Raw genomic sequence first — 26,570 nt, 5'->3', positions numbered from 1 at the left:
GTGCTTTATTGGGTTTGTAGGCAAAAGGTCATGGATGGAAACTCTCACACAGTCTGTTTTAAAGGCCATGTATAGAAAGCCCTTGGTGTCAGGTCTCAAGATGCAGGACCAAATGGCACCAGACATGAGGACAGACTAAGTGTTGACACGACTGTCTGTGTTCCTGTCAGAAGTATGTATTTGGATCTGATTTACATTTACATTTAGTCATTTGGCAGATGCTTTTATCCAAAGCGACTTACAAGTGAGGTTACAAGGTACAAGGCAGTGTAAGCATAAGGAGGTCTAGCCTGAGGACCCCTAATCGGGGTAGGCCACAGCTGGTGTTCGAACCCTGGTCTCGGGTGAGCTTACCACTACACTATCCAGCCACCACTGATTTGTTGATGAGCATATTTGTCTCATTCTCACCTTGTTACTGCAGAAAAACTACTTGATAGGAATAGACAGGCAGTATATTTTAATATTAATATACTTGACTTAGATGAAAAGTTTCAGTTTTTTTTTTAAATTTATTTTTTGGCAAGTGTAGCTTTAAGTTAATGGGTATAAAAGTCAATGGTGTGTGTGGAGTAAAAGTTACTGACCAAGACAGGCTGCTAATCCCAAACAATGATGAGGCACGTATCATAAGAGAGCTGCCAGCTGTAGAGGAGTGACTTGTGACATCCTTTTGCTGGTGTGAAATGGCAGAAATGTTGTGTCTTAAATGTCTCTGAAATGTTGACATGTTACACAAGTTTTTTTTTTTTTTGCGCTTGCTGTTAAATTGAGGAACTTCAACATCAGTGTGATACAATTTCAACGTCAGATACCTGGACTTTGTATGCAATCGGTTGTCAAGCAGAAACCTTTCTTTTAGATATTTACTTTATTACATTACTGGTGCACATTTGTTCAAATGGAGTTCTGCATTATTTGTATATGTGTACTGCTGTTTGCTGTGGGTTTGTACTTTTTGTGGACTTCCCCAGACATGGTCACTTGCTTACCTTAAATGTTTTTATGGAAGTTTTTGAACAATTAAAAAAAAAAAAGAATTTGGCCATATTTACTTCAACTATAGCTGGCAGTTCTTTTTTTTAATTTTCAAGTTACACTTGTGTGTGGAACATTGTAAAACTTAGTGCCACATATTGATAGTTGTGTTTGCATGTCCTGTGTGATGGCATGTTATAAAAAACATGACGGTATCCAGTTGAAACTACTTTAGTGCTATTAGTGCTTACAATCTCCTAATACATTAAATAATTATAATTAATATAAAAAAACTAATTGTGCGGAACATCAAGAATTAAATATAAGAAACCAACCATAGCATGCATATCATTTGTGCAACGGAAAAATGTAGGAACAGTGAATCTTTATTATGTGGGTAAAGAACTCTCTTCCGGTTTGACCTTTGTAATATTCACCGGGCCTGAAATGGTGACGGTTGCAGATTGAAGCACCATAAAAGACAAAGCAAACAGTTTTGGAAATTTGATCATAGCTGAGCACAGTTTGATATATTTCACATGACACCTTGGGAGTGCAAAAGCCTGGCAGAGACTCCCATCAAGCTGCTGATCTCAAATTCAATATAGATGGGAGAGGAGCACCGGATGTGACTGTACCGATACAGATGTGTTGGTCAAGACGTTTTTATATTCTAGCTTTCACCTTTTTGTCCGTTTTCATTCATGATCCTCTTCAGTGAGTCATTGCATACGCAATCAATAACACACATGCACATGTACACGTTGCTGTTACGCCCAGGAAACCATAAATTATGCCTCTCTCCTTACCAGAACAGTCACTAGGCAGATGAACAGAGAGACAAGGCTAGCCAGGGCCCTAGCAACAGAGAACCTGCCTCAAACACACACACACACACACACACACACACACACACACACACACACACACACACACACACACACACACACACACAGAAAATCCTTCACTCCTTCATGTTCACATTTGTTCATACCAACACACACATAAGCCTGTCATTTTCCCATCAAACACAGTCCACACGGCTAGTTGTTAATTAGATTGGAATTATATTTTGACTAAATTAGTTCTGTTGGCCATTTATACATTGAATTCTAGTCGACATAAATGTAGGACAAGCAGGTTCTAGCTGGGTGTTAAACCCAACAATGCAGTGAAGTTAACTGCTTTGTGTGTGTGTGTTGGATTGTCTGAGGGAGCAGGATGAAACAGGCCTTTCCAGTTGAGCTGAGTGGTAGGTGTGGCAGCTAACTGCAGTCCTTCGATTTGAACGGTTTGACGTCATTCAGGTGAAGGAGTGTGGATTTCTCTATTAATGCATTGATGTAATTCTTTCGGTTTAGACATCTGATGTCCGTGTATGATTTTTGTTTCCTGAAAAGAAGGATATATTATATATATAATTATTATAATATTAATTATATTATATTATAATATTATATGATTTATATATATATATATATATATATATATATATATATATATATATATATATATATATATATATATATATATATATATATATATATATATATATATATATATAATATAAACGCTTGCAACAATTTTGGTTATTGTGAAATTTTCATGGCAGTCACCATTCAAGCTGCCATTATTTGTTCACTAAAGTTGTGCTATCCATGTTGTACCGTAATAATTCCTCTATGATAACAATTTGTCATATTGCAGTAATAACAATATAACTGCATGATGATGTGTGTCCATACCAAGAGGCACCATGCATAGGATGGATTCAGGTGAATGAGGAACAAATGGATCACAAATGGTGCAGGAAGGAAGGAAATAAGGAAATATCATATTTACATCTCATATTCTATTTTTAGTTTTTCAGTTAGTTTAATATTTGTAAATGTTTAGGCATATTATTTAAATCAATTATCCTATTTACTCAGAGCTAAAGTCTGTATGCTAATGTGACTTATGCCCAAAAAAATATTGAATTGTACTATTGTCATTTCGTAACTAAGACTATATCACTCACCCCTAATGTCCACTCAGTGCTGTAACCACATGGTAGTAATGGCACTAATAATTCAACATGTATTTCTCTAGGTTAAGGTGTGTGTGTGTGTGTGTGTGTGTGTCAGAGCTGTTTATTGTGGTGTATCTTACACAACTTGATTTTCCTTTTTTTCTGTCACTGTCTTTCACCATGTCAACATCAGAAATGTGTAAGGCACATTTTAAAGCACTTCCTTTTTTTTAATCAATCTTTTACATTTTTTCTAAGTCTATGTTCTTGGGTCTAAAGTATTTCTGAAGAATATAGAAAATAATTTCAAGTAAACACATCTCAATCAGTCCAGTGCTGTTGGGGCAGCTAGTTACTACTCATAGAGCAGGGATTACAATACATAAACAATTTTGCCTCTGTTCTGTAAACTTTTCTAGTCACATCTACATGATACAGATAAAAATAGAAAAATATAGTAACACTGAATGACACTAGTTTTGAACTGAAGTTTTCTCTTTTCCAGTTTCTTCCTGTAGGCTCTTTTCTGTACTCCTTATAAACAAAGCTCCTTTAATGCACAAGTGAACGTGCACCCAGTATAAACAGGAACATGAATCTTGTGCAAGGTTCACGTGAGATTGTATGTGCTACTTGCACTACGCTTCTGCCATAGACACGGCACTAGAAACAAACTACATTAAAATGTTTGTCAGTTGGTGCCCAATGTGATTCTGAGGCTTTTTGTCAAACGTCCTGTATGCATTGTTTTCCATGTAAGTCCGCACACTGGTGGCGAATTGTCAGACTACGTCCCTGTCCTATTTTATGGTGATGTGTGTCAAAAAAGCATTTGCTCTAAGGATTGAAATTTCACAGCTTTCATACCTTTACTACTAATTAATAAAGAGCATGACCTCTACCTTTGTATTGGTTACAGTCACATTGGAAGAAGAGAAATTTGTTATTGAGATCAAGGAAAAGCTGTTATTATTATTATTATTATTATTATTATTATTATTATTATTATTATTATTATTATTATTATTATTATTGTACATTAACACATTTAAAACTCAGTTTTATGCTTCAGATTTTTTATTCTATGTTGACGTATGCTCTGTTTATTTCTCACTTTTCTGTACTAAATTTGTTTTTTTACTTTTTACAGCAAATGGATCAGACTTTTACTTAAGCCTACAGTCAAATAGAAATATGCCAGCAGCTCTCATATAGTGAAGGCTCAACACGAGGAATGCAACAATTTAACAAATGATTCGACTGTGCCTCATATACTGTGAATCTGTGTGACAGTGTACAGATTTAAGTGTACAGTGCATTTTGTCATTAGATCCTGACAGATCCTGTGTCTGTGGAGTAATAATTAGCCTATACTGTAAGTAGCTTGAAGTTGCAACTGTTGGGTGTTGGTGTGCATTACAGTTCTCTCATTTTGGAGATGTTCACACGAATCCTTATGCTGAGTGATGACTACAGATATAATCATCTAAAAAAAACAGCTGCAAACAAGCAAAACCTCAGTGGAAGTTGTTTTGGCAAAACCTGGATTACAAGTTTTTTATGTTGTCTTCTGCCAAGCCATACATGCACTCACTAGTTTTTCTAATTATCCACCATGTGAAAGCTACACAGTCCTGTTTACCTTGGTGTTTAACATGTGTTGCTCCCACATACAGAATGCATAGCAGCAGATAGAGGGCATGCAAGGAAGTGCAGTGTGTCCCAACTGTGACAGCAAAACCAAACTGAAGCTTTGAATTGAATTGAGACACAAGCACACACACACACATACACATACACACACACATACCCTGGGAGTCTTGCTAATGCAGTTTTAAGAGAACACACATAAATAAATAACAGTACATTCACAGCACTCAGTGTAACACTAGCTTGCTAAAGTAAGGGGCGTCTCACAATTTACTTAGCCTTGTATGTCTGTGGCTGAGTTTTTATTACTAGTATACATAAACTGGCTACAATATGTATTAACCCTGCACAGTTATAGTTGAGGTGAAAAAAGAGCATGCAAACAAGAAATTGAACTGAACTATGTAGTATTGTCTAAGTCGGAGATATTAAATTACTTTTTGTCCTCGGTTACAGTGATGCTGTTAGAGCTGAGCTGTATCCCAGTTCATCCGGTATACACCTGGTCTACTGGTTGATCTGGTTTATTGCTTGTAATTTCCTGTGCAGTATGACTCTTTTCACATACTGCTTTTCTGTCACATAGCTGGTCAACAACTGTAATACTTCAGTAAGCAGATAATTGCATAATACTGTTCACCACTAGAAGTTGCACATAGTGTGTGGAGAGAATTCAGTTTTCTGTGCCTCCCCTTGTTGGACACTGTTATGTTATAACATGACAAATACTTACCCACAGCTTAACTGTTGTTAACAGTGAATGCACCATGGAATACAGCCTTTTGTGACACATGAACAATTAGTAAAATATTGATAATAAAAGTACACCTAAAGGCATGCTGCTTCTAGCCCGCTAGCTAGTTAGGTAGCTGTTAACAGTTGGGAGAGGCAAGGCTATGTCACATGTGACTGGAAAAGCAAGTGGAAGAACTCACGCATGCATAAAAAACAATATTATATACATAAAATATGGTGATACTGATTAGATTACATTGTACGGATTATAAATGTTATATGTAAAGGCTACAATCTTTGTAGGTCAATCTAGTGACCCATACCAGTAGTTTACACCATCTACCCTTCATCACTGAAACAGAGGCATGATAAAATAATGTTAATAACAATGTCTTCAAAGTTATAAAGGGGTGTGATGACAGCCTAGTGAAAATTGTCATCTCAAGTGCTTATGCTGCATGTTACACAGTTTAAATAAACAAACACAAACCTGGACTGTGTTCAAGTAAATAAAAGAAGGTCACAGAGGACTTTGTGGAAACTGTTTGTGTGGCTGTTGGTTAAAAACTGCTGCTCATATTGTTATTTTTTTTCTCAATTCTCTGCCAGAACTGCACTCCTGAAGTTCGTAGAATCCCTTCAGGCGGTAAAAGCTGCAGCTCAATCTTCTGTCTTAATTCTACTTGATCTATCTGCAGCGTTTGACACAGTCAACCACCAGATCCTCCTTTCTACACTTTCTGATTTTGGCATCATTGGGACAACTCTGGATTGGCTTAAGTCCTACTTTTCTGGACATACCTTCAAAGTGTCTTGGCAGGGGCAGGTTTCTAACTCACTGCCTCTACACTGCCATGCTGCAATTCTTGGTCGTCTACTCTTTTCCATTTATACTACATCCCTAGGTTCCATCATCCCGTCGCATGGCCTTTCCTATTGCTATTCTGACGACAAACAGCTATTCCTGTAAATTTCACCGGATGTGATCTGGGGGTGATCATTGATGATCGACTGAGCTTTACTGACCACATCTCCAAGGTCTCAAGAGCATGAAGATTTGCCCTTTTCAACATCTGAATAATCAGACCCTACCTATTGGACTCTACAACAAAACTCATTGTGCAGGCTCTGGTCATACTGACAGGATTATAAGCATGTACCATCAAATCCCTCCAGATGATATATAATGCAGCTGCACGTCTCACTTTTGATCAGCCAGAAAGGAAAAATTACTACTACACACCACTTTTCGAGATCTAAAAAGTGGTGTAACAAGTCCTTTTTGGCTGATCAAAAAAGACACGTGTATATGTATCTGTGTGTGCGCGTGTTTATGTATGTATGTATGTATGTATTTATGTATGTATGTATGTATATAATATAGTGTGTGTGTGTGTGTGTGTGTGTGTGTGTGTGTGTGTGTGTATGTATATATATATTGCACTTATACCCTGAACCTGAAACAGCTATGTCTAGACGTTACACTTGTCAAACGAGTGCAGTAGCATTTCTATTAGGTGTTTAACTTATGCCCTTTTAATTTGCCTCTCATTCAAGCGCTTGTTTCACATAAGCCCTTCTGGGGTTTCCATGTCATTAGCTAGTTGTTCCAGTTAGTAGCTGTTGTTGCAGCCCTAATTGGATTTTATGTAGGAGTTCATATATACAGTAGCAAGCAAAATATGTTAATTATAAAGACAACAAAATCTGACTGTGATAAGTTGGTCCATCTTCATATGCCACAGTATAATGTGTGCTACATGCTCACACTTAAACACAGCTTTGTCACTTGTTTTTTTTTTTCTGGAAACCCATCTTGGCATTAAGAGGGGAGTATAAATAAAAACAAACATATGAATAGCAGGCTGGGAAAAAAGCGATGGTAGGAGGGAGCAAAAGAAAATGAAGGAAGAATGAAAGAGATTCAAACCAGTATCAAGATAGAGGGCAGGATTCAGCAAGCGACAAATCTCCATAGCAACACAGTCATCACGACCTAGACTTGTGAGGTGTGTGTGTCTCCCACCCACAAATTTCAGTATAATGCTGCAGCTTTTGTGTGTTGTTATGTATTGAGTAAATACCCTGTTTGTACTGAGACTTGTTCCTCCACACATAGCTGTGGATGCTAAATAAATGGAAGAGAAATATTTAAAAAAGATACAACTGAGGATTAAATACTTGCATTTTGTGTCATAAAGGTTTTTTTCAGGCAAAAAAATAGAATTGCATAATAGCTATTTTTGCTACACTGGATCTTACAATAGTTCATATAGCTACCCATTTTTGTAGTAGTGCTACCCTTTAAATAGTTTGCCCATGTGGATGGAATTAACAATTAAACAAGATTCAGATCGAGTGTAGTTAACAAGGATCACATTTTAATTAACTGCACTCATTTTTCTAGCAGATTACCAGAGGGACGTGGTTATAGACAACGGGCTATAACATGTCAGATTATTTACACAAAGGCAGACTACAGGCTTGATATCACTGCACCTCACGTGGTCTAGTTGACGTCGTGGTTACAGTTTTCCTGATTTTCTCTTAAATATACAGGATTCTAACAAGCACTGTGCATTCATGTCAGTGGTTTCCTTATTTCTTCTACATCAGATAGGTGAAAATCTTTACAGTTCTGCCATAGACCCATGCAACAACACCAAAAAATACCTTTAAATGGTCATCATCTTTATTTAGTAGTTTTTTTCATAATTGTTCTTAATGTAGAGTTCTTGTGTTTAATGCAAACGTAAACATTTTTCCCCTTTGGGAATCCAGTGCTGTTGGGGCAGCTAGTTACTACTCATAGAGCAGGGATTACAATACATAAACAATTTTGCCTCTGTTCTGTAAAAAGGCATTTTGCATAAACATATTGTAATAATAGCTCTTGTCGCTCTGCTGGTGCCAATTTGGCAAAAAAAAAAAAAACTCACCATATTTTAATTGTACATAACTGGTGTAATAATAGGTCTGTGTAATTATACCTCATATTTAAGAAATGAAAAACTCATACAAAATGATGATACATTTTGCACAACACAGTATTGTTTGTTGTCTCACCACCATCTAAAAAAAACTGGTAAGCAATAATAGACAAATGTGATTTCCTATTGCTATAATTAGGTAATGTGGTTTAAAACTGGTGAAAATTAGACCATATTCAAAGCTGACAAATGATTTATTTGATACATACATAGCTTTATGTGTGACTCTTTTATAACATTACTTTTTGAAATTTACTGTGGTGAATTCTGTTTTGTTGTATCTGGGTGCCCCCCACCTTCTCAACAACTCAGATTAGTGAAGGTCAGTGATAATAAGGTCTGAGTCAAAACACAACCAGTGCTGCTTTGGATTAACATTATTCCTTTGTATGTGTGTTGGTCATGTGCACATGCTTGTGTTTTCAGTTTGGCAGTTAAGGTTTCTCAGCTGCAAAAATCTTGTCAGTGGGTTTTTTAGTTTTTGTGTGTGTGGTGGTGGGGGGTGTCTGGATATAAACATTAATACTAATGGTCCTGCCACACTGTAGGCAATGGATAAAAAGATCTGTCCACATGACATGCTTTGCAAGTATCTAAGCTGCCATTACATAAAGATCAAATCAGATAAAGGAAATATGTCTTGAGATGTTTGTGTCCTCAAATTATATCTATATATACGTATATTACTTAGTAGGAGATTCAGCAGTTTGACTTTCTCAGTTGTGATGCTGATACCTGGACTTTGCATTGGTCAAAGCACAGTGCCAATCAGATACGTTAGTTGAATTAATAAACTGTGCCATGTGAAGGCACCATCTTAGACTTACAACATGTCTTTCCTAGTTTTGTTAAAAAAAAGTTTAACAACAATTAACAAATTATGACAGACATAATAATAATAATAATGTCTTTAATTCACTGCTGTCCGAGGGCCCAAAGATAACTGGCATCCACTACTACATTTTCAACTTTTTGGAATTATATATAATATGTAATAACAGGTCAAAGATTCATTATTAATATCGGATAGATGTTCCTAGTCTTTAAATGTGTTTTTAATTTACTACTGTTAGTTCCACCAGAAGTCTCCATCAGGAGTGGATGTCTTTAACAGATGCCTCACTGAGTAATTATTCAATTTGGTATTTAACTGTAGTTATGCAGCCATAAATAAGATTTTCTCAAGTATATTGAAGCCCTAAGTTAGCAAAATCTTGTAAAACTGCGTATGCTAGCAGTTCTAAGTTAGCATTCATGAGTCACACGCAGCATCCAAGAGCAATGTGAGAACAAAACAATGATGTCACTTATTGTCCTCCGAAACATCTATAATTATAACTGAGTGGAGAGGTGGGCATGCGCATTTGTATGTGTGTTTGTTGGGGGAAGGGGGGTTGCTTAGCATGCAGCTGCCCAAAAATGAAGGAAGAATCACAAGACAAAAATAGTTGGAGAGAAGAAAGACTAAAGTTGAGTTGAGGAGCGTGGAAGTAGAAATTAATTTAAAGGAAACATTTTAAAATGTAGCTTGTTGCAGTCTGGATAGAACGTTAGGATACTACTTAATAAAAAGTAAGCTCTTGGTTCTCTCTGCTGACCTGCAAAAGCAAAAAGTACCTCTGGTGTTTTGTTACAGGTTTTAACTAGTTATGTATAAGCTGCTGTGTTTATTTAATTTTGCCCTCACATCTTTTATCAGATGTGAGGGCAATGCTTCCCTCATTGCACCTGTGTGGTTTGAAGATTTTGCTGTCAGGCTGACAAGATAGTCCTTCAGATGGTTGTTGTGTCATTGTCAAGTAGAGCTGCGACAGTTGATGAGTTGGCGTGTGAGTCGACAAGACAACAAGTTGACTTACATTTAGTCATTTGACTTGTTGCACTTTTTTTCAGCTGCATCATTGTAGATGGAGTGATGCAGAAGCAGCGCTGTGACGGGCCAAAAACTGTACAGACGTAGTCTTGTGTCAACCTAAGTGAATCACAAAGCTGTGATGGAAACTGAGTCAAGTATTGGAAAGAAATATCACCACAATGCAGGGCAGCGTGACTTTTGCTGCTCCAACCTGGGTTGGTTATTAAACCCGCATCATGGATCCATTCAACTACACCGTGTATATTCTGTGAGAAGTTGAATAAAACCTGATTAGGTGTGTACATGGCCAAGAAATCCACTTTTAGAGGACATGTGATATATTTATATATCTGATGGGATGTTTCTTCAATCCTCTACCATCAGTGTTTTGTGTGTGTGTGTGTGTGTGTGTGAGTGTGTGTGTACAGAAAAGGTAGAAACACTTCCTAGAAGCCCTTGGGGAAACTCAAATGTTTACATCACTGCGAAGTTGAGCGAATGACAGAGGGAGATTGATCACATAGACCTCAGGCTGCTTGATCTGAAAATCAACTTTGTATAGTCAGGTTGGGTCTCATTGTCTCCAACAGTTTCCACATATGACATATTGTCTACCTCCCTCTCCCCCTCTCCCACATGATCCAAAAATAAAAATGATTTGCCCCCACGCCACTCACACAAGGCCACATAAAGCCCTCCCCCTGCTCTCTGAGATTAATGTAACCGTCATTTGTTTTTAATCCCAGTTCCCCCACTTGTGTTCAAACTTAATCTGGCCTATTACACTTGATACAGGTTTGCACTGTCAGCATTAAGGATGTGGGTGGTGGCGTGGATGCAGACATTAGATCATACCATCTGGAACAAGAAGCACACGAACACAATGAAGCAATCATGAGTATCCTTGTTTCCCATGGCCCACAAAAGGTAATAGAGGGAGGAAGATGTTGATAAAAAATGTGGTCTGTGGGTCACAGAGTGAGCCTCTAATTTGTTCAGGCCAGAGAGATAATTAGGTGAAAAAAGAGCAGCTACTGCTAAAGGGAGAGAAAAAGAGAAATTATTTGTGCTATCTCCACCTCTCCACCACAACAGTGTGATCGTTGCTGTACTGGTCTATGGCTTTGGTTTCAGATCTCTGAGAGGTCTGTGCTGCTGCGTATGTCTGTGCACATCTCTGCATACCACCACCTTTGTATACACCAGTGTATATTCTCGGATCTGTGCCCTGCTGTTTGTGTCACAGCCCGTGTGTGTTTGCGTCTCGTCACCCTGGAGCCAGTCGTCCTCTCTTCTGACCCTGATCTCCGTCACCTGTCCGCTCAGATCACAGACGCTCATGCGCACGCGCACACACACACACACACACACACACAATTGCTGTGACCCTTTTCTGGAGTTGAAACCCAATCGCAGTTGACAACCATGCAAAACTTGCTAGCACAGCAAGGATTTTTCTTTTAGTGGGTGTGCGTATGACTCGAAAGACCTACTGTAAGATGAACGGAAGTACTTTTACTTACATAGACGGGCTAGATATTATTTTATATATTGATTCACCTGAAACACACTTCTGAAAATGAATGATGATCAGTGTAAAATGTTAAGCATAGCAAAGCAGTGACTTTGTGAAAATTAACACAAAGCTTCTAGTTACTACTGCACCTGCAAAAGTACAAAAACATTTAGAAAAAAACCTCTACCTGTGATATCAGACTGTTTGTGTTTCAGTGACTTTTACTGATGTGCGCATATCCAGATATTAAGTAGCAAATGTTATACGTTTTTTACAAGGAACTATTAAAAGGAGGAACACATGCAATCCATCAGTATAATTGGTAGTCAGATCTTTAACTACTAGTTCATAAAACAAAACAGGGAAGAAAATTGCAGCTTTTCGTGCAGCTTCACTAAAATTTAGAATCGGTGCTTTTGCTCAGATCATTCACAGCTTTCTGTGTCTAAAGCAGTGAATCTGTTTGCTTTCCCCAAATGATGTTGTGGCTAGTCAAATAAGTTTAGACTGCAACCTTGAAGAAGAGATGTAGATTTTTGGTTACGAAAGATTTAAATTTGTGTAGCAATGTTAAAAACAATCCTGTGTTCAATACACTTATTAGTATCTTCTTTAGCCGTTTAGGTATCTCCAGAATCCTGGGAGATCCTAATTGTTATTGGCCATCTGCATCTTAATCTTAACCACCAGATTAAAATGCTGATCTTTTGACATCCTACTATGGGAATACAGCTTTAGCCCCACGCGCCAGATCTCTGCTGTCTGCTTTTAATCAGTATTTAAAGAGACTTATAAAAAAGACATTTGGGCCACTGTAATCTGGACCTGTAGACCTGTATTCTGTTTAGTTTTTCTGTCTAGTTTTAGGTATAAAATAGAATACTGACATTGTTTAAAGTAGTGTTACTCCGTTGTTAAACATTGTGTGCACTTTTGATGTGCCTACGTTTGTCAGAATGTGTCTGTTTCCACTTTTTATAATATATTAGATCCATTAGTTACATTTTATAATTTTTAAAAGCTTAAACAATAATAACTTCAAAAGTGCTGTATATGTAGAGTCTACATAGTGTCAAACCCATTCTTTCTTACAGATTATTATTAATCATGTTTTGTTACTTGTGCTTGTATGCTCTGGAGAAATGGACCGGTCATTGGTCACCGGCAATGAATGGCTTTTTAAAAAACATATCTGTGCTTATAAGTCTTGAATATCTTTGTTCCTTTTATACCAAGTGTTCAGGACAGATGGAGTAGCAGCACTTTGGAATGTAAAACCTTTCCTTCATTTTTGCTCAATCACATTTTTCCTGTCAAGTTCTCTCTCTGCCCACACGTCATCGTGTCCTCTTGTACTTACATGCTGCCTTTACTCTTCATAGGACTCCAAGCCATCTAGCCGCTCCAGCATGCAGCGATGTCGGAACTCCGTCACCACGACCACATCAGATGACCAGCCGCACATTGGTAACTATCGGTTGCTGAAAACCATCGGCAAAGGCAACTTTGCCAAGGTCAAACTGGCACGACACGTCCTCACCGGAAAAGAGGTAGGCATACATGCAAACATGCTAGATTTGACTGAAAGTTTTAATCTTATCCTTTAGTTCCACTTGCAGAGTCACCCTGACTCTGTGAACTTGGCTCTTTTATATTTAGACTCTTTAGTCACAGTGTAAAGCTTTACAATTGACTATTTAACCAAGCTTTTCAGTTTTTCAGTTACAAATACAGACTTTTTAGGGAAGAAGAAATACAATACAGCAAACTAAATCCTTTGTCTCACACAACAGTTTCTGCTTTATACCAAACACCATGAGAATTTTTTTTAGTAGAGACAAATGGACTTCATTTATTAGGAAGAATTTAGTCACCAAAACCTTTTAAGAATAGAAAAAGTCTTAGATGGTTTTTAATTAGCCATAATACTAGAAATACTATAAATGTTTAGCCCATGTCTAAAAGTTAATCTTCCTTCCTGGTTGCTGAGGGATAAGGAAGGTTTCACGCTGTGATACACAATAGGTCTGAGTCTGAACTGAGGCTCGCGTGGTTTTGGAGACGGTACATCTGCTGTAGGAGATTATATCACCATTGTCAACTTGAACAGAGAAGCCTAAATGTCTCTGGCTTACTGCAAATTCCAGATGTGATGTAACATAGCAGACTGTACCTTTAAGGGGAAAGCTGGGTCTGCAGTGAGCCCATGCTGCGCTCAGTCCGAGGCCCAGGCAAATCCCCCTTTCTCTCTCTCTCTCTTTCTTGTTCTCTCTTTATCTCTGTGTGTGTGTGTGTGTGTGTGTGTGTGTGTCTGTGTGTGTTAGAGAGAGAGTGTTTGAGAGAAAGAAAAGGGTGGGCACGCTCTGTCAATGTGTGACAGCTTTGTGCCTGACACCCTGATAACACTACATGTGACTCGCCAGCAAACACACATACACACAAAGAAAACAAGGGAACGTCAGAGGGCATGAAAGAGTCAGACAGACGAGCACAACCAGAAGAGGACTGGAAGAAAGGAGTTATTTGACAGTGAAAGACAGAAATGGGAGAGAAAGAAGTAGTCCTCCCTTTTTTGTGTGAAAGATAATTGTTTGTTACCTTGTCTCTTCTCTTTATGTCCTCTTTTCTCGTGTTCTGTTCATCCCTTTTTTCTATTTCTCACTTTGTACCTCTCCCATCTGTCCTTTTCTCTATTTATATTTTCTTCTGCTTCTCTTTAGATATCCGTCTCTCTTTCCTTTCTGTGGTCTGATCTCTTTCTTCCCTTGCTGGTGTCCACTGTTGGATTATGAACTATAGACCTCATTATGGCCTCTGTATAAACCATGTTTTGGCTGTGTGTCTCTCTGTGTTCTGTCCTATTATACAACTGTCGCCTGCTGTGATTGTGTGTTTATTACTTAATACTGTGAGATTGTATCTTGTTGTGTGTGTGTGTGTCTGTCTGTGTGTGAATGTGTTGTATCCAAAAAGATAGCAGTTGGTGTGTGATTGTGCTGTTTTTGCAGGCCGTGAAGGTCTGTGTGAGATGCTTCAAACCCACTGCACCAAGTGTAATAAATGAATAAAAGTATAATAATGACTGAATACATTCTTCTTCCAGGTGGCTGTAAAGATCATTGATAAGACACAGCTCAACTCCTCCAGTTTGCAGAAGGTGCGTCTGTCACTCTCCTTCATACAGGCACAAAATTCTTCTTCTTATCCCTTTTCTCAGAAGTCATTTTAAAGTCACTCTTCTTTTGCTCTCTCTCTTGCACACACTCTCTCTCTTCCCCCTCCTCTCTCTCCCTCTCTGTCTTTCTGAAGTGGTCTAGTTTTCAGAGAGAGTTTTAATTACAGGAAACAAGCTGCAATTACTTCCTTTGATCGTGGCAGGGTGGGGTCTGTCCACTTACACGCACACTCTGTCACCACGTATGCTTGCTCACTGAACACATACACCAAACGCTCATGCATCTACCATGGACATAAGACATAAAAAACACACTAAGCACAAGTCAAGTAAATGTTATGATACAGCCAACATGTAAATCTACTAGTTAATACTCTTACACCCTTACATTGAATGTCAGGAAGCATTCCATTGAAATTGGCAGGGAAGTCTTGATATTACGTCCTATAAGGTCTTACAAAGATTTTTTCTTACTGTCAACAAATCTACCTTAGAGGCCAAGACCAACATATCCTGGTCCTGTTAGCTGCACAGGCAGTCAATTTAGGTCAAAGAGATAAATGTATTGTTTGTTTTGCACCTGTTGTGAGCACTTTATGGGTAGTATGAATTGTTAGGATCACCAGTCCTGTGTTTAAGCCAGATTTGTAGCTGTGCATTATTCAAGCTCATGATAGGTTAACTGTTAAGATGTTGATTTAGTAATATGTATTGCACAAGTGAGTGTTGTATTTTGGGTTATTTGTAACTTTAGTAGTTACAGGCTTGTAGGTTTCAGTGAGTGCAGACTGTGTGACTTGTACCTAATTGACCCAAAAACATCCAGTAAGCCTAGTTTGATGGATGAACAAAGAGCTTGTCCTCATGCATTTACCATGGCAATAGATTGGATTAATTTTAGGTACAATTTAGTTGAATTTGTACTTTGTATGCAAATTTTCAAAAAGCTAAAGGCAAATAAATTTAAAATCTCCTTGCAAATAATCTTTTCAAGTTTGTTTTACTCTGAAATCCTAAGTTGTAGCAGACCGTGGATATAAACCTGTACTACCTCAATCTCTGCTGTTATGTCATCACAAAGCACACTTTCCTTCAAGCTATTTGGTCCCACATGCTCACAAGGAAGAGAATGTATGTTTTCAGTGTCATTTAATCCTATACAAATATTGATTGTGGAGTCTTGCAACAAATAAGGAATTAGAACATTGAACTGAAATATTTTTTTCTTTTCCACCCATTTCCTTATGTGCACCTGCATTCATATCAAATGTGGAACAATATACAAATAGCCTGCTTTAATCTAGCTTTACTCTGTTCTTCTTGAAACGTGCTTTTGTAGACTAATGTCTTCAACTAGAATCACAGGTATTTTTTAATCTTGCAATCAGTCATTTTATGAGGGAGGAAGTACTCATTGTACTCTGTTATCGCTGTGTGCACCATAATGAATTTGCACATGAGAAAGAAAAGCCTATTTTAACAAAGCAGTTCTTTAATGTCCTTAGGACCGTAAACAACGAACTAATTGTATTTTACCCAAATACACATTGAGAAGCCACATCACTTCTGGAGAACATCCTTTAGACAGATAACATACAGATAACAGACAAAATTAGAACTTATGTCACATCAGCTAAGAGCTCTGATTCAGAAACATTATAACTCCTCCATCAGGACAGGGACCCAAAACACACAAGCACTGAGAATTGAGAAGAAAAGACTGGATCATTCCTAAGTGACCTGCTAAGAGTCCTGATAGCCACTTAAATGGAACTGTGGCTGATAATTGATTTTGTCAGTTTCAGTTTATTTCACAAAATTGGTGTTTTTTCTTTTAAGAGGAAGGGTATTACCACAACTGTAACTTAAAGCACCCACATCTGAAAGTGTAATTGACACAGCACTCTGTGTGGCTTGTTTCTTAAAGCTCTTCCGGGAGGTGAGGATCATGAAGATGTTGAATCATCCCAACATAGGTGAGTCACACTGAAACGTGAGTTTACACTCTGTCGTCACTCGGACTGAGACAGAAACTTAATTTGACCATCAGAGTCATGTAGTCAAGCCAAATGGTAATAATCCTTCTGCTTTTATCTCTGTTTTTTCGCTTTCACTCTTGCTGTCACTGCTCCTCCCATCTCCCCACACTTTACTTTTCCCTTCTCTTATCCTCTGTACTCTGCCTTTCTCTCTACCTCCAGTCAAGCTCTTTGAGGTGATAGAGACAGAGAAGACTTTGTACCTGGTAATGGAGTACGCTAGTGGAGGTAAGTGCGTGTCACTGTGAAACCATTCCCCCTGTGGCTTGGCACTCCGTATTTTAGAATCACATGGTTCCCCACAGGAAAAAAAAAAAAAAAAAAAAAAAGCCTCTTTAGTCATTTGTAAGTGATTTATCCACAGGGTTGTTACTGGCCTGGTTTTATTTTGTTCATTTGTCTTACTTGTTGGCAACTTCCCTTCTCTTAACATGGGAAAACTCACCGTACAAGCCAGTGCCCATTTCTCTATTAATACCATTCAGATTTTTCAGGCAGCCGATACATCATACAGCTGTAGACGAAATGTAAAATTACATGACACTAGGACAACATTGAAATTATGAAAAATAACAGTGATCATTTTGGGGACATTTTTACATTACTATAAAAAAAAGTTTATTGTGCCATTGACCCAGTATTCTCCTTAAGTAGACAAGTATCAGTTTCCAAGACTGAATCTGTTCTCCTCTTCTTTCTCCTGTCTCCCAGGAGAGGTCTTTGATTACCTGGTGGCTCATGGGAGGATGAAGGAGAAAGAAGCCCGTGCCAAATTCAGACAGGTTTGTGTGTGTGGTTAAAAATGTCAGTGATAATATATTTGAATACTGTCTGCATTGTGTGTATATTTTAAGACAAATTGGACCGAGATTAAAAGCATGCTTCCTATTTAATTCATTCTGATCAGCCACAACATTAAAACACTGAGAGGGGAAGTGCATAACATAGGACAGTGAACTGGTACCCAAGGCTGATAGATTTTTGTGAGGAGAGAAGGGTAACCCATCTGATGTGGTCTCACAGAAGAGCTACTGTAGCTCAAATTACTGAATCATAATCGACCGATGTCAGAACATACAGTGCATCACAGCTTGCTGGGTGTATGGCTGCATAGCTGCAGACCAGTCAGAGTGCCCATGCTGACTCCTGTCTACCTTCAATGGAAAACAGACCACAGAACCCATAATGCATCCTGCCACAATGCAGAAATTGTTCAGGAATGTTTGGAGGAACATGACACGGAGCTAAAGGTGTCTCCATGGCCTCCACATTACCCAGATCTCGATCTGATCAAGCATCTGTGAGATGTGCTGGAAAAACAAGTTTGATTCATTGAGGCCTCACATCACAGCTGATAGCACTTAGGAAGGAAATACTGCTGACGCCTTGGTGCCCACTGGTAGAATACACTATCAGAGTCCATGCTCTAATGGGTCAGAGCTGTTTAGGCAGAACAAGGGGGACCTACACGATATAATGCTTTTGTTTTAATGTTATGGCTGATTGGTGCATTACTCAACTTAATACCCAATGTATTTAGTTGGTAGTTTTAAGTAAAGCTTCAGAACCATTTAAAAGGTGCAGTTTGTCATTTATAGTTTTAATTACTGATTGTTGATCATTACAGTGCTGCTTAAACTTTGCCTAGTACTTCCTCATAGCTCCTTCCTGATGAAATCCTAATGATGAGATCTCAGGGTCCTTTATTTATTGTCTAACCATTTCAACCTCATCTATCTTGTCATCCTTTCTCTCCCCCTCGTTCTCTCATTCAACCACTTTCTCACTCTCCAGATTGTGTCAGCGGTGCAGTATTGCCATCAGAAGCATATAGTACACAGAGACCTCAAGGTGAGAACACACATGCATTATGAGTGTCCAACCACAAGCCCGCTTTCTCTCACTCTTTTACTAACTGAATACACAAAACATGATTTGACTTCGAGACGAAATCCTGCCTCCACGAATAGGACACCCAAAGGTTTATCAGCAATTTCCCTCATCCAGTCATGGGGCTTAAAACATGCATTTGTGCTCAAATTGTGCATCAGTATTTTTTTGCTATTCATCTGTGGGACTCTTCTCTCCTTATGTCTCTTTATTTATTGCTGTAGTCACTTGATTAACATTATTTGCTGCCAAAAATGAAATGCAACACACAGTTGCAGATTAGATGTTTCCGGGTTATTTAGATTCATAGTATTATGCAGAGTTATAAATTATCTTACTTTGTCGGAAGGCAGACCTGTAGACAAGACATTATTACTGTAATAGTAACCACAGAGGAACCTGTATTCTCTGTTGCTTTCTCACTCATGGTTATTTCAGTGTTTGACCAAGGTCAAGAAACTACGGTTCTAGCAGGTTACAATGATTGTCGCATAGTCAAAAGGCTGCATGGGAAGTAAGAGATTTCTGGAGGACAGACAGTTCTCATTATTGTAATGCGTACTATCCTGCACATTATCCTAATCACTCTTGATCTGGGGGCTGTAATATGAAATCCGGCACAGGCTTAACTCTAGCAGGTCCTATGTTGGAAGAGCTGATTTTGATGAGTTTGCATTTCACACGACCCAAAATGTCTGTTATCGTGCTCTATATAATGTTTATACTGCTTTACACGCATTTATAGTGGTGACTCCTTTTACTCTCTAAATTTAATTTTATCATGTTTCCAACTTAAGTTTTTTTTAATTTAGCAGAAAATAGACAATTTAATCTGCCAAAAAAAAAAACAAAGAACTGGTGATCATGTGTTGCCTAGGTCACAGCCTAGAGATGATGTCAGTGTAAATGGATTTAATGTGCACACACACACACACACACACACACACACACACACTCGCTCAAACACACAGTAGCTGCAGAGTATTCAGAGCAAGTAAAAAGGAGAGTTCACCTGTTGCTAGGCAACCCCAGCCTCCTTGCTCACTGGCTCACTTTAGGTTTAAGGATATACACACACACAGGACTAAACTGGTAGCTCACTTTGCCCATTGTGTGCTACTTGTAGGCCCCAAGCGATTACTCTGAAAGCCCCCTCTGTCACCCAGTACGCAGATAATTATTTTATTTATTTATTTATTTTCCCCCCCCCCCAAAGAAAGATGTGTTAGGCAGCAGTCAGGAACAAGGTGCAATGTGTTATCTTCAAAATAATTTCCATGTCAGACAACTTTTGATAGATAGATAGATAGATAGATAGATAGATAGATAGATAGATAGATAGATAGATGACAGGGTAGTGTTGTTTTGTTCAAGCTTTCTTTAAACTTTATATAGCTCTGACCTTGTTATGTAAGAAAACACACAGTATATAATGTATGTATATGGAAAGAAATCATCACATCAAATGCAAAGCATTTGTTTCCTATCTTGGCCCATTTGGAATCCTTGCAAATAATCTTTTCATTTAATCAGTCTTTTTCTTCTTGTTTACCTCTCCATCCTTCTGCACTCTTCTTCATCGGTATGGCTTTCTGCCTGTTTCCTCTCTCTTGCACACTGTCTGCAGGCAGAGAACCTGCTGCTGGACGCAGACATGAACATCAAGATAGCTGACTTTGGATTCAGTAATGAGTTTACCCTGGGGAACAAGCTGGACACGTTCTGCGGTTCCCCTCCCTATGCTGCCCCGGAGCTCTTTCAGGGCAAGAAGTACGACGGGCCTGAGGTGGACGTCTGGAGCCTGGGGGTTATTCTATACACTCTGGTCAGCGGCTCGCTGCCCTTCGATGGACAGAACCTCAAGGTCAGAAAGAGGAGAAAGTGTGTTTGTGTTGATTATGTAAGCATATGTCTGTGTTCTGTGGGTGTTCATAGTATTTGTTATGCTGGTTTCTGATCCCCACAGAATGCACAAACTGAGCTCAGGAAAAAAGTGAATGTGCAAAGTGATTATGTTGGAAATGCCAGTCCAAGTACTTTGTTTTCAGATGGGGACTTGGTGGTGTGATCCACTGAAGCCTGGTACTTTGTTTAATTGTTAAACAAAAGCTTTTATGCTTTCTGCGAACTATGGTTATTCACACCACCTATCACACTGCGCGTTCAGTCAGTATCCTCATGACTCATTCTGGAAGTGCAGACACATTTTGGGTGGGCGATATGACATTGAATGTGATGATATTGATATATTGATATTAATATGCCTGCGAACAGCTATCTAGGTCTATCGAGTGTGCCTTTGCAGTGCCTCCTGCTCTGTGGTGTTTTGTTGAACACCTACATTTCTGATTTTTACTATTTATTTAACAGTTAGGATGTTCTCTATGTTTCAGTCCTTTGTGCTGTGCTGGGTTGTTACTGTAATTTGTTACAGCACAAAAGTGCCAAATGTATAGCTAAGACAGTTTTACTTCAATAATTTAGTATTGCTTCAGTATTGATTAATCCGACATTTGAATTCGACTGGCTTCTACTATTTAATTTATTTTTATGGAAATTGAATACCTCACTGTAGAAGCTATTTGAAAACTGTTTTGTACACTAGTAGTAAAGCCTGTCACTACATGCATTTGTCCTCCATTGAATAACTGATAATTAAAAGACCCATCCAGTGGAATGAGCAATGGTGAAGAGGTTAATTGTGACTGATGGTGTATGAATATTGTGTTTTGCTGATATCATCCTCATGCTACACTATCATTGTGTTTTAATTGCAGCTTTTTGAAAAGCTAAGCAGCTCTTGTTAAATGTGGTACTTGGTAACTAAACAATTAATCATTTTGGGGTGTAACTGGATCTAATGCTGGAGCTTGGCCAGTGCAAGCCATATCAAATTAGTCCCTTTACAAACTGAGTAAATGAATATAGATAAGACAGATTTTTTTTTTTTATTATTATTAATCTAAAAATATCCAATATTTGCACAAATACACAACCTGGCAATTGATCAAAATAGCGAATCGAACACTTCAGGCCATCACTCTGTTTCTTTTGTCAAAATGTAATGTTGTATGTGTTGACTTCCCATGTCCTTCTTGATCTCCAGGAACTGAGGGAGCGTGTGCTGCGTGGTAAATATAGGATTCCTTTCTACATGTCCACTGACTGTGAGAACTTGCTCAAGAAGTTCCTCATCCTGAACCCCTCCAAAAGAGGCAGTCTTGATGTACGCTGCACTTCACTGACACATAAACACAAAAAATACAGATGTTTTAGCTATTGCTGAAACATCTAAATCACCATTTACTTAAACTGTTGTTTGTGTTTTGTGAAACTGAACAATAATTTAAATCCCTTAAATTTAACTCTGTAAATCTTGCAGATATTCTGTGTGTGTGTATAATTGTGCTGAAACACTGAAACATTCACCATCTATATGTGAGTCTCTTGTTTAAGTGTAAAGAGCTTTTTTAAAGCCATAGTCAATCCTTGGAATTTACAGTCACTAAATGTGGTTGCACTAAAGTTAGAAGCATTGTAACATGGGCAGCAAGAGAAAAACAATCATGATTACTGTTTTCATTGATTTTGCACTTTATAGATGTTACTGATCAGTATTCTAATTCATCTTTGCTTTGTCTTCTCTATGCTTGACCTGCTACATTTTAAAGTGGTGCAGCAAAAATACTTTAAATTTGATTGTGTTAGAAGTGTTAGAATTCAGACCAGTAACTGAATTTGTGACTGTTTAGCACAAGCGTGCATCTCAGTCTTTCATTTTGTTTACATCTTAAACTATAAATAGGCAAATCTACTTGCTCATCATTTATGTTTTTTGTGTCTGAGGACACATAAAATAGAGATGTTGTACGCCTCCATTTTTTTCTTTTCTCTTCCCGTAATGTTTCCTCCCTCACTGCTTTTCTCCTTTTCATTCCCTGTGAGGTCTCATGTCTCTTTATATCTGTCTGTTTGGCTTTCTCCCAGCAGCAGATAATGAGGGATCGGTGGATGAATGTGGGCTACGAGGAGGATGAACTCAAACCCTACATTGAACCCCAGCCAGATTATAAGGACCCCAGAAGGACAGGTAGGAATGCGTCAAAAGCAGTGCATTTGTTTGTTTCACTTGAGCACAGATGCTCTTTTTTTTCTACTCACACACAAAGGTAATTCATCTTACGGAGTGTTCTCTACCTACAATGGGCTCACCTAATTATAAACTGGTTTTACTCTGTGCAGACATTATGCTGCAGATGGGATTCTCTCAGGAGGAGATTCAGGACTCACTGGTGAGCCAGAGGTACAACGATGTGATGGCTACGTACCTGCTACTGGACTATAGGAACTCTGAGGTACACAGCTTTTCACACCTACATGCCTTTTTTACATACACCTACAGTATTGTGAGCTCCTATAACTGTAGTTAAGCTGTTGTTATACAGGAAATTTTAAAGCAATATAGCATATATATATGTTAAATAAAAATGTAGGGCTTGACATATATTTTGCATTTAAGTCATCAGAACATTCAAGTTGGTGTGATCTTGGCAGCATAAATTTATTTTCTAAACACTTCAGTAGTCTCATAAAAACATTATACATACAGTGGCCAGAAAAAGTATGAATGTATGTGAGCCTTTTGGAATTTTGTGGTTTTCTGCATTAATTTGTCATAAAACATGATCAGATCTTCATCTAAGTCAAGACTATTAACAAAAAATATGTGCCTAAAATAATATGTATGTCTGTAATATGTAATCTGATCTTTAATGTCTTTATTGAAAACAACCATAAAAATATCATAGTGCTAGTGGAAGTAAGTATAGGAATTTATCTTATCCCCAATCACTGCAAGCTGTCATAGACACCCTGCTTGTTCAATGTTTTGACTCATGACCACAGATGTTAGCCAGTTCCAATGATGCCTTTAAATCTTTGGCTGTCCCTCTGGGTTCTAGTTGCTTCTTTACCTCAATAATGAGTGTTTTTTGTGGAGGAGCCACTGTCCCAAAGTGTCTCCATTTACAGATTGTTTATTGTTATCTAACTGTAGACTGGTGAATTTCTAAAGTCTTAAACATCACTTTGTAATCCTTTCCAGCTTTATGTATATCAACTATTCCTGATTGTAGATCCTCTGAGAGCTCCTTTTGGTGAGGTATAGCTCATATAAGTGTCTTCTTCTTGTGTGAAGCAAACTCAAAAAGTTGTTTTTTGACAGTCAAAGTAGCTCTAGTCCACCTCTTCAAACTAATTTTCCCAACTTATGCTAGCACCTGACTCCAATTCGGTTTTTTGAGGTCTTTATTCCAGTGGTTTAAATACTTTTTACTAGCACTAAGAGGTTTTTATGGTTATTCTCAATAAAGACATGAAAGATCAAATTTTTTTGTGTTATTTTAGGCACATCATATTTAATACTCTTGACTTAAATGTTTTATAACAAATTAATGCAGAAATTCACAAAATTACAAAAGGCTCACATACTTCATGCATATTCTACAGGTTCACAATTTAGTTATGTGCAATCTGTCTCTGAAGCAAACATAATAAGAACATTTTTGTCTTTTCCTCCTCAGCTGGATGAAGGTTGCATCAAGCCCCGGCCAGGAAGTGATGTAAGCAACATAAACGCCCCCTCCCCGCCTCATAAGGTACAATAATAACATCTAATGCTAGCTAACACCCGGTTTGATCATGAGTCGTGCAGGGCACATGAGAAAACTGACTTTGCCCTAACAGAAACACACTATTGGAACCTGCTTTGATGTAGCTACCTTTTAGGCCAAGATTTTTCCCTAAAATACACGAGAACAGATCGAACAGCTCTTCTCACAGGTCACTTACATCCCAACGTATGTGAATACAATCTGTGACATGTACAAACACACTGACCTGTGTGTCTATCTTACCTCTTTAAGGTACAGCGCAGTGTGTCATCCAACCAGAAGCCTCAGAACCGCAGAACCACTGATCAGGGTGAGATTGGTGTGTGTCACAGAAAAAGGGGGTGAAGTATGAAGTGATGTGTGGTAGAGGGTAAGGTAGGAAGAACACAATCACACAGGGTTTAGGCATGATGGTCAAGATTTTTGTAAATAAACCTCACATATATTTTCTAGTGGAACTGTGGAAAAAGCGAGAGCAGACATAAGATAAATGGAAAAATGAATAGAGCAAGGTGAGCTAGATGTTGGTGGAAGAGGGGTGGGTGGAGTTGAAAGAGGACAAGATTGATTTGAGACAGGTGAGCTGGCATATTGAATAAAAGGAAACCACAAAAGAAGGATTCTATTAGAAACTGAGTGAGAAAATCTGGCAGAGCATAAGGTGATGCAGATAGGAAAGGTTTAAGCACAGTGATAACCTTTCTGATACACTTTTTCCCCTACAGGCTCCTCCTACTCTAAGAGGGGAGGTCAAGCAGATAACCGCACTGCAGTGGAGGATTCTGGGAGAAAGGGTTCATCAGGCAGCTCCACCACCAAGGTGCCAGCCAGCCCTCTGGTCTCTGACCGCAAGAAGAGCGCCACACCCTCCACTGTGAGACCAAACTGCCACACTGCTTAAATGACGTTTTAAACACTGAAATGTTTAACAAAAAATCTAATTATTTATTCAGTGTATTCCACTAGACAGTTTCTAAATTACCAACATGAAGTACTACAGACATGTTGCCAAACAAACTGTGGTTCTGGTGAATATGTAGTTTTTCCTATGTTTGAGGTGTACAAAATTTTGAAAAGTTCAAAAGAAGACTTTATTTTTACTTGGAAAGTCATTGTTGCTCCTCAGTGTAAACTGGTGTGTCAGCCATATTTGATTTTATGCTATGGTCCAAAGATCAAAACAATTACTAGTTACTAATTAAACTAAAAATAAATCAACATATGACTATAAAGATCTTCTTACATGTTGTAAGAAAACATAAACCTATGTATCCTGTTATTCAGTTACTTGGTATGCAGTCTGTTTGTATTTTTGTTTATTCTACATACCATCTTTTTTTGTTTTATCACTGCATAACAGTGAAGTTATTTTAAGTGTTTTCACTTGTCACAGGAAAAGTACAGGTGTTAGTTAAATTAACGGTGGGTCCATTTTGTTTAAGGGTAAACCATGACAGTCTGACAGCATGTCCAATATAAAACTGAAGCATCCAAATGAAATTAAACTATTTACTTTAGAACTCTTTTTCATTTTCTCAGTATCATCCAGTTCTGTCTTCCACGCACCAACTAACAGCCCTTACGCCTGTAATTATAAGTTACTGAACAAGTGCCTGTCACCAGTGTCAGCCAACAGAGTTATATAAAATGGATGAAAGTATTGGTCTGAAAGTCTATTGTACCCATGCTGATTTTCTGATATATTTCATAGTTTATCTCACTGTTTTCTGACACTCCATGTGGTATCAATGGTGGGTAGAATTTAATGTGTGCAGTTTACTCCCAACACGTGTTCACTTAAGTTGTTTTACTTAAGGTTCCTGATTACAGTTTTTCTGTGTAAATGTATTGATTAGGGCAGAGTAGCTTTTTAATTTTATTTTAACACTACTTCACATAGTCCCAGTGAAGCTCTGCCCAGCCTCAGGGCTTATTTATAAGGGTAATGGGAAACACCATGTGGGTTTGCATTGGCTTTAAAAGACAATTAAAGGTGGCTGTCGTCAATTGAAATGGATTTGTAATTGTAACTGTGCAGATAATTCTGATAATCTACAAA

General features: G+C 38.1%; 1 protein-coding gene across 13 annotated transcripts in view; it reads left to right on the top strand.

The window, feature by feature from the left end:
- Positions 1-26,570, top strand: part of mark2b (MAP/microtubule affinity-regulating kinase 2b) — a 46,482-nt gene that overhangs the window by 4,072 nt on the left and 15,840 nt on the right. For 7 of the 13 annotated variants that reach the window (XM_026352932.1, XM_026352929.1, XM_026352926.1 and 4 more), the window contains exons 2-14: positions 13,118-13,285; positions 14,839-14,892; positions 16,838-16,886; positions 17,112-17,177; positions 17,661-17,731; positions 18,744-18,800; positions 20,467-20,703; positions 21,946-22,065; positions 22,827-22,929; positions 23,082-23,194; positions 24,422-24,496; positions 24,764-24,830; positions 25,237-25,385. In XM_026352932.1, coding sequence (XP_026208717.1) covers positions 13,118-13,285; positions 14,839-14,892; positions 16,838-16,886; positions 17,112-17,177; positions 17,661-17,731; positions 18,744-18,800; positions 20,467-20,703; positions 21,946-22,065; positions 22,827-22,929; positions 23,082-23,194; positions 24,422-24,496; positions 24,764-24,830; positions 25,237-25,385 — 1,329 coding nt within the window. The remainder of the gene's footprint in view (positions 1-13,117; positions 13,286-14,838; positions 14,893-16,837; positions 16,887-17,111; positions 17,178-17,660; positions 17,732-18,743; positions 18,801-20,466; positions 20,704-21,945; positions 22,066-22,826; positions 22,930-23,081; positions 23,195-24,421; positions 24,497-24,763; positions 24,831-25,236; positions 25,386-26,570) is intronic. The other 6 variants (XM_026352930.1, XM_026352931.1, XM_026352928.1 and 3 more) reach the window with 4 other exon arrangements.

This window comes from Anabas testudineus, chromosome 18 (genome assembly GCF_900324465.2).
Source record: "Anabas testudineus chromosome 18, fAnaTes1.2, whole genome shotgun sequence".
Lineage (NCBI taxonomy): Eukaryota > Metazoa > Chordata > Actinopteri > Anabantiformes > Anabantidae > Anabas > Anabas testudineus.
This window is presented reverse-complemented; position numbering and strand designations above follow the sequence as displayed.